This window comes from Physeter macrocephalus, chromosome 2 (genome assembly GCF_002837175.3).
Source record: "Physeter macrocephalus isolate SW-GA chromosome 2, ASM283717v5, whole genome shotgun sequence".
Lineage (NCBI taxonomy): Eukaryota > Metazoa > Chordata > Mammalia > Artiodactyla > Physeteridae > Physeter > Physeter macrocephalus.
Window position 1 is genome coordinate 104,575,260 of NC_041215.1, and position 13,700 is coordinate 104,588,959.

General features: G+C 43.9%; 1 protein-coding gene across 1 annotated transcript in view; it reads left to right on the top strand.

The window, feature by feature from the left end:
• Nucleotides 1-12,650, top strand: part of LOC102987494 (aldehyde oxidase 2-like) — a 73,478-nt gene extending 60,828 nt beyond the window's left edge. The window contains 8 exon segments of the mRNA XM_055079357.1: nt 1,615-1,709; nt 2,658-2,705; nt 4,584-4,698; nt 7,491-7,556; nt 7,670-7,858; nt 10,045-10,108; nt 10,111-10,211; nt 12,507-12,650. Of these exon segments, the coding sequence (XP_054935332.1) occupies nt 1,615-1,709; nt 2,658-2,705; nt 4,584-4,698; nt 7,491-7,556; nt 7,670-7,858; nt 10,045-10,108; nt 10,111-10,211; nt 12,507-12,650 (822 nt within the window).
• Nucleotides 12,651-13,700: the final 1,050 nt, after the last annotated feature.

Here is a 13,700-nt window from a genome sequence, read left to right on the forward strand (position 1 = left end):
TTTGGGATCACCAAAATGCCAGGAGAGGGTGTTAGTTGGAGTAGGCTAAACTGAGGTGACAAATAGACCCAGAATATAATGGCTCCAACACAACAAAAGTTCTTTCTTGCACACAATCCAGAGGGAATATTCGGTCATTCAAGCACCCAGAGTGTGATGGCAATTCCTTCATCTTCAACACGTGGCTTTCAAGGTTGCCCTAAGCATCATCACTTGGGTGATCTGAAGGGAAAGAACATGGAGGCCAGACTTGGGAGGGGATGCAAGTCACTTCCCCTCATCATCCATTAGCAGAACCAGTCTCAGGCCATGTCCAACAACAGGGGAGGTTGGGGAAATGTAGAGCAGTGGGAAACCATGGCCCAGCTACTATGGAAGAAGGGGAGAATGGATTTTGGTGAACAAATTTTCTGTGTCCCTGGGAGACACAGAACAAAGAAATCTGGGTACCAAGTAATGCAGACCTGTGCAAGTTTCCCTTGACACAAACAAGTTCTTGCAGGCAGGTAGGCAGACAGAACCCCAGCCGGGTAGATATGGTGCAATTAAAGTGTGCATTAGTAGAGTTCTACCAGACTACTCATCCTTTTTCTTTGTACTTATTTTTCTAACTAATGTAAAAAAAGACTGCTAAATTTTCACTAGTTCAGAATAGAACCATGACTTCATATTCCTAATTCAAAGATCTGACTGCATGTACTTTTGAAGTAATATCTATTTGTCATGTTTCTGTTATAAACTGTCCACTTTTTCCACTGGGACATCCTGGAGAGGCATATAGCCTCACTCCCAGGACACTGCACTTATGCTACCAAGAGGAACCACTTTCAAATCCATCTTATCTTTGTGGAGACACCTCCTAGGGGCTCAAAAAACAGACTGTTTTTGCTCAGAACAAGGTGAGAAACCTCAAATTCATGAGATCCAATTTTAGGTAGAATCAAACACAAAATAGAAACTGCTCTGTGTGTGTGGAAGTTGTCAGCCCAAACTAGGCATTAATCCATCTTCTAGGGTTTGGGGTTTCTATATCAAGGATCATAAACTTTGTGGATCTAGGTTATTACAGAAACAAATTTAATTATTTTCTCACTTCACACTCAAAGCCAAGGCCTTCACTGCAGTAGTTTGATGACAGATGGATGAACAGACAAAAGACTCGAAAGACAGTTGAACAATATTTCAGACCCAGAGGGATACTGGCATGTCATTGTTACAGACTAAAGAGCACAAATTTGAATGAAAATATGATGTTTTGTTCCATAGATCTTAATGGCTGGAAAATGCGAAAGAAGGTATAAATCCAAAATGTAGAAAAAAAAAAAAGAAGAAGGAATTAAGAACATGAATATTCTTAGAAAGGGGATCTGAGAGGAGAAATTCAGCTGAGCCCATAGTTTCACAGGAAGTGAGTGAGGAAGGGAAAACACTCTCTATAACTGATACTCTCCTCATGATCAGGGGCTGTGTTGGTACCATCTCTGCATTCCCAATGTGTCAGTTTCAGGCATCCCAAAAGCATTCACTGACCTGATCAATTGTCAACCAATATTCTTTCAAATCCTAACCACCACGCTCTTCTCTAATGAAGATTCACTTCTTTACTCCTTCAAGAATGCTTGTCAGATTCTTCTGAAACACCTTGAGCCCATCATTAAGAAAAATCCAGAAGGTACCTGCAAAGACTGGGTAAGTGTTCCACTCTGTCTGTTACTACAAATGAGAAAGCAATCCAAACCTGTGCTGAGAACGCTGTGGTAGTGCACACACGCACCACGTAGAGTCAGACCTAGGAGTGGATTTCTGTGAAAGGGCAGGATCACCAGGTGATACAGCTGCTCCATGATGTATCCCAGGTATGAGTGGAGAGAGAGCACAGGGAACCGCATCGCTGAGAGGAAGAACAGAAGTGTATGAAAAATTACCAGAGGCCTTACCTCTTTTCTTTCTTTTTTTTTTTTTGCGGTACGCGGGCCTCTCACTGTTGTGGCCTCTCCCGATGCGGGGCACAGGCTCCGGACGCGCAGGGTCAGTGGCCATGGCTCACGGGCCCAGCCGCTCCGCGGCATGTGGGATCCTCCCGGACCGGGGCACGAACCCGCGTCCCCTGCATCGACAGGCGGACTCCCAACCACTGCGCCACCAGGGAAACCCACCTCTTTTCTTTCTTAAATAAGTAAGAAAAGACTGAGCCTTCCTAAGCCATAAAAATGTGATATTTGGGGAGGGAGGAAGAAAACTAAAAAGCCGAATTGCTACTGAATATATCTCAAGGGAAAAGACTTGTTTAATCCAACTTTACAATGTCCTATATCTTATTTCATTAGAACAATTATCTCACACTTGCACACACACTTACCAGAGTTCTAACACTTAGAAATGAAGCTCCAAATATCTTGTGAACTAAGCCCCTACGTCACAGATGTGCAGCAAGATTCTATTTTACTTGCTTAATTTAGATTTCTGAACTCAGTCAGAAGGAAATTGTTAGTGCACTAGCTGAGGAGAAAAAAATATTAGGATGGGTTCTATTATTGGTAACAAAGCACCAGTAACAATTGTCAGATGTCAATTCTGATATACAGAATATTTTCCTTCTCACCTATCAGATGGTATGTTTATTTTATTCTGACTAAATATGCCCATTCTGCACACAGAAACTGCTTTGAGCAAAGAATCAGTCTTTCAGCCACTGGATACTCCAGGTAAAAATTACAATAATGCCTTGGCTTGGCTAAGAAATTATGAGGCCATCAAATCACTCTGGGCCTCAGTTCCTTCAGTTGTAAAATAAGTTGGTGTGTTTTTTTTTTAATTTTATTTTTATTTATTTATTTATTATTTTATTTATTTATTATTTTTGGCTGTGTTGGGTCTTTGTTGCTGTGCGCAGGCTTTCTCCGGTTGCAACCGGAGAAAGTGGGTGCTACTCTTCGTTCCGGTGTGCAGGCTTCTTGTTGCAGTGGATTCTCTTGTTGCAGAGCACGGGCTCTAGGCGCACGGGCTTCAGTAGCTGTGGCTCACAGGCTCATTAGTTGTGGCTCGCAGGCTCTAGAGCGCAGGCTCAGTAGTTGTGGCACACAGGCTTAGTTGCTCCGCGGCATGTAGGATCTTCCTGGACCAGGGCTCGAACTCGTGTCCCCTGCATTGGCAGGTGGATTCTTAACCACTGCACCACCAGGGAAGCCCGTAAAATAAGTTTTTATTATGTGATCCTTAAGGTTCCTTCTAGGCCCCAAATTCCATGACTTTGAATAGGCCTTTGAGCTATGTCCAAAGAAATATTAAATAATAAAAATACCCCTATTTGGTAAAAAAATAAATAAACATGACTTACGATGTCTAATCATTGTTTACTATTCTTTACTATGAGTAGTAATATCACTAGAAATAAGTTGCAACTCAATTTTACACATCTCCCTCCCTTTACCATAAAACTTTTCTATTTTGAAGCTCCTTGCTGGGCAAGAGAGATGGATAGGATGCTTAATTTAGACTTCTGAACTCAGTCAGAAGGAAATTGTTAGTGTATCAGCTGAGGAGAAAAAAATATTAGAATGGGTTCTATTGTTGGTAACAAAGCAAAAGAGATGGAGGGATGGATAGGATAGATAGGATGGTCATCACCAGGCATCCTGGGTGCAGTGCCTGAAAGTGGGAGGCCCTCAGTAGATGCACGTTAATTAAATGAAACCCAAAGAGGGGAGCTGATTGTCAAACGCAGGAAGTGTATGACATTAGTTTTACAATCAAATGAAACAAGCCAAGAAACCACACACACACACACACACACACACGAGTATAGAAAATCCTCATGAAGAAAGGAGGTAATGGCCAGCCCAGTGCCCTGTACGTAATAAGTTCCAAATTCCTGAGTTCAGTTATCCAAGAAAAGGGCAAATCAGCCCTCTAGCTGGGTCCAGCTTCCATTAATAAACACATCGAATTACCAGCCCTTTCTCACCAGCCCTGAATTACCAACAGTCCCCTATGAGCTTAGTTAGCACAATCTAGGGGGTCCCTCTGGGAACCCTAATAAAAATCAAATTGAGGTTTTCAACGTGCAGATCTAAAAGTCAAACCTTAAACCCTCAAGATGCAGACACCCTGTGAGGTCTGAACCGAAACAGTTTGTTGGCTTCTCTCTTTTTGGCATCCTAACTGCAGCACAAAGCATATCCTCTTTAAAAATGGAGGCAAATGGTAGTGTTGCTGTAAGGAGCTAGACTGTAAATATGGGTAACTTAAAAGCAGTCACAATGAACATCAATCAAATAAAATGCTTTCATTAAAACTTTGGTAGGGCTTCCCTGGTGGCGCAGTGGTTGAGAGTCCGCCTGCCGATGCAGGGGACGCGGGTTCGTGCCCCGGCCTGGGAGGATCCCACATGCCGCGGAGCGGCTGGGCCCGTGAGCCATGGCCGCTGGGCCTGCGCGTCCGGAGCCTGTGCTTCGCAACGGGAGAGGCCACAACAGTGAGAGGCCCGCGTACAGCAAAAAAAAAAAAAACTTTGGTAAATTTAAAACAAATCAACATTGTTTGCACCCCCCTCCCAAGCTAAAGGGCTTTATTTCTTCCATCAGGGGCTACAAGGCCTTCATGGACTGGGAGAAAGGAAAAGGAGACCCTGTTTCCTACTATGTCTATGGAGCAGCCTGTTCCAAGATTGAAAGTGACTGCCTGACAGGAGCTCACAAGGTAAGTCATTTGACAACTTTCCTCTTAGCAAGTAAAAACAACAACAAAATTATGTTTACACGAATAGCCCAATTTCATTATGTAATACTTGTACAATAAGGATAAGATTCTTTCAATTCCATGGGAATGTCTAGAAATTCTGCTTTATCCTGAATTTCCACTCAAAAAGAAGTACAGAAGGAATTGCTCATGACCGCCTAAAATGCATTAAATATTTTATTCCATTTCAGACAGAATTACTATCCAAAGTTCTTTTTTTTTTTTTTCAAAAAAAGGGTCTATTCCTAAAGGAAGGTCAATTATCTATCTGACTAGGTAATTTAGTAAATTGTCTTGAGTAAAAGTTTTGAAAGCACATAGCAATGTGATATCCCCCCAAAGTCAATTATCCCAAAGGTACTACTGGTCCTAAAGAAATAGACTGGGGGAGAGGGGAGGGCAGGTAATTAAAATAATTTTTGTATTTACTATTTAATTGAGCATCCAAAAAACCCCTTATTGGAGACAGGGAGTCATATTTAATCAAAAACTAATAACTTCCACCATAAAGGATAAACCCCAGGTACCATTCTAGGAACAGAGAGATTATAGAAACCTTAAAGAGAATATAGTATAATCCAAAGTATAGGAAATTTACAGGATGTACCAATGACACATCTAAATTTCAAACACTAATTATTCTAACATCATCTTGAACCATCTGGCCCCAAAATAGAAATGGTCAGTTCATGTAAAAATGGGAAGGACTTTGCAAATACTGACCTATAAATTTTATCAAAATGTCTTTTATTGCCCCATTGTTGGTTAACTTGCCCACTGCTTAAATATTACATAAATAAGATAAAAATACAATAAATGAAGGGATGTCTGGAGAGCAGCTGCCCTCACATTCCACTCAAGTTTATCCTTAGGACATATTAATATTATGTCTCCATTTTCATTCTAGATCATTGTGAAGAAGTTAACTCATGAAATTAGGATCGCAGATTACTCACATGATTATTTTAAAACTTGTGTTTCTAGATGTTTTTCACATCCTGGCACACATAGACAATGATAATATTTGCACAGCACACTGCTGCAAACAAGGAAGCCATGTTGGCAGGTGACCGGCCTGGGTGTCCTGCCCCAGGACCTCCGAAAGCCTGTGTCCGTATCTTGGCACCCCTGTAACCCATTTGATGCTCTATACTAGGTGGGAAGCTGTTTTTAGAAATCAACTAGTCGTCTGATCCTCCACCTTAAAGGAGGTGTTGCCAGATTTAGCAAATAAAAATATAGGACTCCCAGTTAAATTTGAATTCCAGATAAACAACAAACAATTTTCTGGTATAAATATGCTCCATGCACTATATGGGACATACTTATTTTATCTGGCAATTCCACCTGAGGGTCTTGGTAGAAATCCCTGAAGAAATGAACCTTATGGAGATCTTCCAGAATTTGGGGTGCCAGAAAAGTTAAGATTTGGTCTTCCCTGTGCCTTCCTTATTATAGCTTAAGGTTCAGTCATTTCAGTATCACTTTGGTCCCTTGAAATAGTTTATTCTTTGAAGAGGCAAAACTTATTTTAAAGAGGAATCAGAGAAATAAAATGACAGGCCTTATTGCTGATGGCTATTTGTGGTTGGTGAACTAAACCATCTGAAGATTCAGCTAGTGCACAGCCATCTCTTCCCATTTTCCAATACCTATAATGCAAAGTACACCAGGTTTCAAGATGGAAATAAGTTGAAAACTCACTCTGGGGTGTGTCTAATCTCCTGCCCTATCCAGGTTGAGAATGGACGAAGGTTGGTCTCAGTGCCCATAGCAGGTTGTCTGAGAGGCCAATGGTTGAATCAAAAGAGAATTTCCCATTCAAAGGGCTAGAAAGTAGGAGCCCAGGTATTGGGCCTAAACAGTGAATGATGATGTTGGAACAAGCACTGGATGTGGGGGAGAAGGAAAGCCCAGAGATATTCCTGAGATAGAACACAGGCATGTAGGGCTTTCTGTGTCTCCTTCACAGCCTGCATGCACATGCCCAGTGACACAACAGAAGGGCCAGATTAGTGTGATTTTTCTCAGGGAAGGAAATAAATTGGTCTCAAAATTCTCCCTTAATACACCCAAGATCTTGCAAATCCCCAAATTCATACAAGCCGCTGTGGCTACATGATTTCCTCAATAAAACGGCAATAATACCACCTACAGTGAACCATTATGAGAACTAGATGAGCTCATGATTATATTAGAACAAATCAAGGCTGAGAATCAGATGAGCAATCAGGCTCAATTACTTACTAAGAGACGCTCAAACACACCACATGCCGTGGACTTTGGAGTCACTTGAGAGGAATCAAAACCACGAATGCAGAAGACTTTCTGGGGTCATTGACAGTCCTAGCACTAAATTTTTTTTTTTTTTTTTTTTTTTTTTGGCGGTACACGGGCCTCTCACTATTGTGGCCTCTCCTGTTGTGGAGCACAGGCTCCGGATGCACAGGCTCAGTAGTTGTGGCGCACAGGCTTAGTTGCTCCGTAGCATGTGGGATCTTCCCGGACCGGGGCACGAACCCGTGTCCCCTGCATCGGCAGGTGGACTCTCAACCACTGCGCCACCAGGGAAGCCCCCTAGCACTAAATTTGAAGAGCTTAGCAGATGTCTTGTCACCTCTAATGCTGATGGGGTTCAATGCAGTGCTAATTAACCAGCCCGAGTCCTGGAATAAATTGGGACCATTTGAATAAACCTTAAAATAGTATTTTTAATTCAAGTTCTCATGGTCAGGTAATTTTAACTTTGGCAGAAAATCAGAACAGACATTGTCATGGATGCATGTTGCAGTCTAAATCGGGCCACTGATATTGGGCAGGTAGGTGCTGGCCCACCAAGATGGGTGCCGCTTCCTGAGAGCCATTGTGGGGTAGGTAAAGGCCTTCTAAAAAGCACACGATATCACAGAGCTTGACATTTTCCCCCCTTCAGATTGAAGGTTCATTGATTCAGGGAATAGGCCTTTATACCACTGAAGAGGTGAAATATTCCCCAGAAGGTGTCCTGTACTCTCGAGGCCCAGATGAGTACAGAAGTCCAACCATCAGCGATGTCCCAGAGGAGTTTAATGTCTCCACGTTGCCATCATCACAAACCCCACTAACCATCTATTCATCCAAGGTAAGCATCCAAACCTACTACTGCACAATGTGATGGATCAGGTCGCTTGGTAAAGGAAAGCGGGTGGACGAAATAAAAGATAAAGGTCAACGGTTATCAGGACCCAATCCCGATAAACTGTTACAATTTGGAGATGAACCACCTAGAGAACAGTGAGATTCAGAGACGATAAATGATCTGCCCAATGGCAATCCTGGGATTTTATTTATTAATATTCTTTTTCACTGAAAACTCTAAAATTCAGCAAGAAGCTTTGATTTCATAGAATAACATTTTCACTTAAGACATTCTCACTTAAGAACCTGAAGACTGAAATATGAAATGGGATTGAAGTCACGATGCTACTGAAATCTTAGAAAGCAGCAGCAGCATGGACAGAATCCCAGACTGAGGGCTCAGAAGACCTGGATTCCTGCCCAGCTCTACCAGTTCCCTATGATGCCAAGCAAACCACTCACCTCTGAAGGGCCCAGAGTCCTCAGTCATACTGAGAAATGGATCTAAAGCAGCGTTTCTCAGCTGGGGGAGGGGGGATATTTGGCTCCCACAGGGAATATCTAGCAAATGTCTGGAGACATTTCTGGTTGTCACAACTGGGGGAAAATATTACTACTAGTGGGTAGAGGCCAGGGATGCTGCTAAACAGCCTTCGATGCACCAGACAGTCCCCAAAAACAAGAAATTATCTGGCCCAAAATGTCAATACGGCCAGGAAACAGAGACACCAACCCCGAGCAATTGCTAAAGTAGTGAAATTGCGAATTAAAGTAAAGGTCAGAATTTGTTGGCACTGCTGTATGCAGATTATGGGAAAACTACCCTTGGAGTAGAAACTTCATTTAGGTTTGAGATGCATTGTTAAATTTTTCTTTAAAATCTTTTGGGTGATTTCTTACTAGGGGTAGCAAACTGATAGCTTTTAAAAAACGAGTTCAGATATATCTGCTGGAATTTTTACCATTTCCAAACTGGATCCCACTGTCAGCCCAGAAACTGCCTCTGGGCATATGGTAATGAGGGTGAAGGTCTGGGGGTGGGGCATAAATTTGAAAGGAAAAACAATCAGCAGCACCTTTGGATCCTCACTGGGCTGGATATCACTCAAAAGGGAAAGGCAAAAGGAAGCTCAGAGCGCAGCTTTCAGTTCGTCGAGAGTTATAATCAGGCCCTTGAGTCTCTGTGTTTGTGGCCAGTCACTTACAGGCAGGCATTCAGGAAAACCATGTGTTTGCAGGTGCCTTCATGGAGTGCCCTGTGTAATAATAAGAGGAACCTACCAGGCACCGGGCACTGTGCTAGGTGCTTTTGCACTTCCTGAACCTCACGACACCCTGTAAAGTAGGTATCACTGCCTAAATTTCACTGATAAAGGAACAGGGGCTCAGAGAGGTGATCTCACCTAGAGAAACCCAGGGAGTAAGGGCCAGGATACAGACTCCATCTCTCTAGCTCAGGGGTTGCAAACTGGGGGCCCACTGGTAGAATCTAGGCTGCAGTGTTTTCAAAGGTCAGGGAATCTTACATTAAAATACGAATTTCTAAATTATCTTGAAAAATTGGATGTTCTGGTAATTTGGACTACATTCCTGAAAAACAACAATTAGCTAGAGCTGAAGAACAGCTGCCACTTTAGACAGGCCACAGAGTTATCACTACTACACCATAATTCCCACTATTCCTGTTGTCCTTCGTCTGCCCACATCATTCATTTACATTACCTTACTGTTCCTTACAGATGCTAAGCCTGCAACTCATCATCTGGTACCAAAGTGTGTACTCTTTCTTCTAGAGTACCTTGCCTCCCCTGACCCTGGAGTCATAATGCGGCTCATGAAGTTGTCCAGTTCAGTCCACTGAATGTGCTTTTTAAAATAGGGTATCCTCCCCTCACCCAACACACACACACACACACACACACACACACACACACACACCCCTTTCCTACAGAACAAAGATTTAACCCACACAGGATTTTTGAAAAGGGAAGTTCAGGCAATACTAGGATTTTTGAGTACTCAAGCTTCATTCAGTCAGTAAGTCAGTCAACAAACAATTATTGGAAATTATTGTGTGCAAGACATTGTGCTAGGAGTTGGGGATACAATGGTGAAAAAGATCTGTCCCTCACCTACGGTGGCTTGTGGTTTAGTAATAGAAGCTTCTAAAACAAATGTGTTTTTTTGCAGAGTCTGGGAGTGTCTGGGATGTTCCTGGGGTCATCGGTGTTCTTCACCATCACTGATGCTGTGGCTCAGCACACAGAGAAGGACACATAGCTGAGGACTTCACAGTGAAGAGCCCAGCGACCCCAGAATGGGTTCGAATGTCCTGTGCAGACAGCTTCACAGAGATGGTATGGAATTACTGTTTATTTTCCTAAAAGGTGATTTTTCTACTTCCTGCTCCTTAGACCACTCAGGTAAATTTCAAAGCTAATGTGAAGACGCAAGAGAGAAGAGATATGGGAACATATGTATATGTATAACTGATTCACTTTGTTATAAAGCAGAAACTAACACACCATTGTAAAGCAATTATACTCCAATAAAGATGTTAAAAAAAAAAAAAAAGAGTGAGTCCCATGTGTAAGTGGCTTGATAAGCCTCCAACAGAGAGCTAGTTTTCTTCTTTTTCACCCTTAACGTGCCTGGCATCTCTAGACATCACTTTTGAGGGCTGGAATGGATGGTTAGTCCTACAACAGCCCTGGTGGGCTGACTGCACGTCCAGGCTGCCCTGCACAGGTACTGATTTCTGGCACACAGAAAGATCAAGGGTCTTTAGTGCCACCATTGCTGCAACTCTCTGGGTCGTCTAGGAAGTGAGACAATAGACTGTCCAAGCATCACTCCCAGGGTTTACCATGGCTAATGGCATGTGCAATTCTCTGTCCCTAGAAATTAGTATGACTTATGGGGGAAGGGAACAAAAAAACAGGCTTGAGATGTAAGCCATCCTATGAGAGCAGGAAGTAGAGAAAAACACACCCAGGGGTTGATTGATTTATCCTTATCTCCCAGGTAGCAAGTCAGCCAACAAGGACGAGAAAAGCCACACTCTGAGGAAGGTCAGCCAGCAAGAGCACTGGGTGATTATTGTGTATTGCTCTATGCCGAGATGTAGGAAGTGAAATCTTCTCCAAGGCGGTATAATCGTAAATGCCAAATACCTCCCTCGCTGAATGCCCTCCTCTCCTCTCACTCAGCCCCTGCTAACAAAGGACAGTGGTTGTGCTTCAGAGCAGAAGCCACAGGGTGCGGCGGCGGGGGACTGTCTCTGGATGTTGCAACCGTCCCCCTGCTGCATCCGATCTCGTCCCACGCACACTGCCTGTGTCCCTACGCAGCCCATAGGCGTTGCCCAGATTTTCCCTTGTTTTTCGGCATAAGTGGTCATTTCTCCCCCTTTCTTTCTCATGCATGTCTCAGTTTCAGCCACACCTTATAGAGTCCTGTGCTTGTACCCCTGAGGGCTCGGAATGGGAGCAGCTGGGGGCTCTCACCCAGCCCATGGCTTCTTCTTTCTTTCCTGCTGTCCCAGTCCTCAGCTCCTGATGAGCCAATGTTGATGAGACTCCCTGTTTGCTTCCCTTCTTCTCCCTGTGTACCAGCCAGGATCCCCTCTAACCGCGTCTCTCCCAGGAGTTAGGTGGGAGCAAGGTTAGGAGAGAGCGGTAGCATCGTAGGACAGGTCTTAGAATGAGAAGAACTTTCGGTGGGAATGGCAGTGTGGAATGAGTATTGAGTGCCTACTGGGTGCCAGGCTTTGTACTAGCTGTCGCACATGTGGCTATCCTACTTCATCCTCACAACAACCTAAGAAGGTCCTTACCATCGCCCCCTTTTGCAGATGAGGAAATTGAGATTCAGGGCTTGCATAATTTGTGGGTGACAGGACCTGACCCTCCACTGCTTCCTGCTGCCTTTGTCCAGTGCTGAGTTGAGGTAGCCAAGTCCAAACTACAGCCAAGAGCCCTGCCTTCTAGACATGACACGATTACCCCATTTTACAGATGGAGAAAGTAAAGCTCAGAGAGGCCACTCAGCTGGCAGAGATGGCCCAAGGCTTGTGCAGATCTGACCCCAGAATCAGAGCTCTTCGTCACCATCGGCTATTTGGCGTTGGCACTCTTTTCCCTGGTGTACCCTAAACTACTCAGTTTTATCTGGGGGAGAAAGATGAAAACTGATAAGTATTAGGTAGAAGGAGACATTTACTATATATGGATGTTAGCTGGCTTTCTTTGGCCCCTATTAGCATACACAATCCTAAATTGTTTATTTTGTCACTTGAGAACATTTCAAAGGGAGAAAATGCATATTCAGAGCCCAGTTCCTAACCCCAGCATATGGAGAAAGGCAACCTGTTCGTTAAGATCTGTTTGCAAGGCCCCAACCTGCGCGTCTGGAAGTCGGCAAATCAGGCTCCTTCTTGCCTCCCACCCCCCCTTGCCTGTCCCCACTTCACCCCGGGTGGGGTCTCTGCTATCCATGGAGGCACCCTCCCCAGCAGGGCAGGTGTATTCAGAGACGCTCGGAAGCCATTTGGCAAAAGGAAAAGGGAGCCATTGTTTGCTAGCAGTTGGAATCACATAACCTTTTCTTTCTGAAACATTTACATTCACGTCCACATCTCCCTGTCGCTACAGAAAATTGAGGAATCCATGCCCTACGCTCGGACGATGGAAGAGAGCCACGCAAAATTAGCAGAGCTGCTGGGCCTGAAAGCAAGGGGCCGGTGTCCCTTTCCTTCTAAAAAAAAGAGTCTGACTGTGAAGGGAAAAGAATTTTAATCAAAATGGAAAATAGGAATACGGCATGAAGCTTTCTTTTCCAACTTCAGATATTGTACACATCATCCCCACAAGACAAGGAAGTAGGGGAGAGCTAGCAAACATTTTTCTAGCTGGAAATGTTAGCATCTATCTACAAGGACAAGTGTAGTGCTCAACAGCACAATAGAAATTTAAAAGGGAAAAACTCCAGACTTCTGCCGCCGAATTCTTACCTCTGATTTGATCTACAGAGCTGTCTCTAGGGAGACTAACCAAATACCAAGCAAATTGGCATTTTAACCACTGTAACAGCCCACTTTTCTAATTATGACACTGATAGCCGCACAGACCTAGGAAGGGCAGAGCCAGAAAAAGTGGAATTAGTTCCTTGGTCCTGCCTTTTGTTGGACACGCTGCATCAATTAAAACTACAACATGTTTTTAAAAAAAGAAAGACTTCCCTACACTGGCATCAGTTCTGGTTTGTAATCTCTGTGATGACCTCCATGCTTGGGGATTAAGGATTGCATGGGGTTGCAGCAATCAATCCCTTGTGGTCCTGGTTATTTTCGCTTGAAGAAATACGTGGTTGCCCGAGAGGTCTCCATTAACATCATGAAACTTGGAACCTCCACAAATTGAGTAACTGCTACTGGCTTTTTGTTCTCCCTCTTTTGTCAATGCCCCAGGCTGGAATGCAGGTAGACAGGGACACGAGTCATTTGCATATGCTAAACGAACCACAGAGATGGGTGTTCTCTCCCATTCCAAGCAGGAGTGGGGGATTCTGTTAAAGGGGTGTTTGGGTAAAGCTTTCAGGGGAACTTTCCACCCAGGCTTCACTAAAGAAGTCACGGAGCCCACTCCAGCTGCCTGGACAGGCAGTGCCTATGGATACACCAATCAGTTTGGATGTTTCTCTGAGAAGGAAGCCACAGCCCTTGGGTAAACAGGATGGGGGGATGTGAGGATTGTTAATCAAAAGCTGTAGTGAATTACGGCTTTGTACTTTGTGTTTACACTGTCTCCAGGGCATGGCCACGTGGCTACCATTGTTGCAAGCCAGGT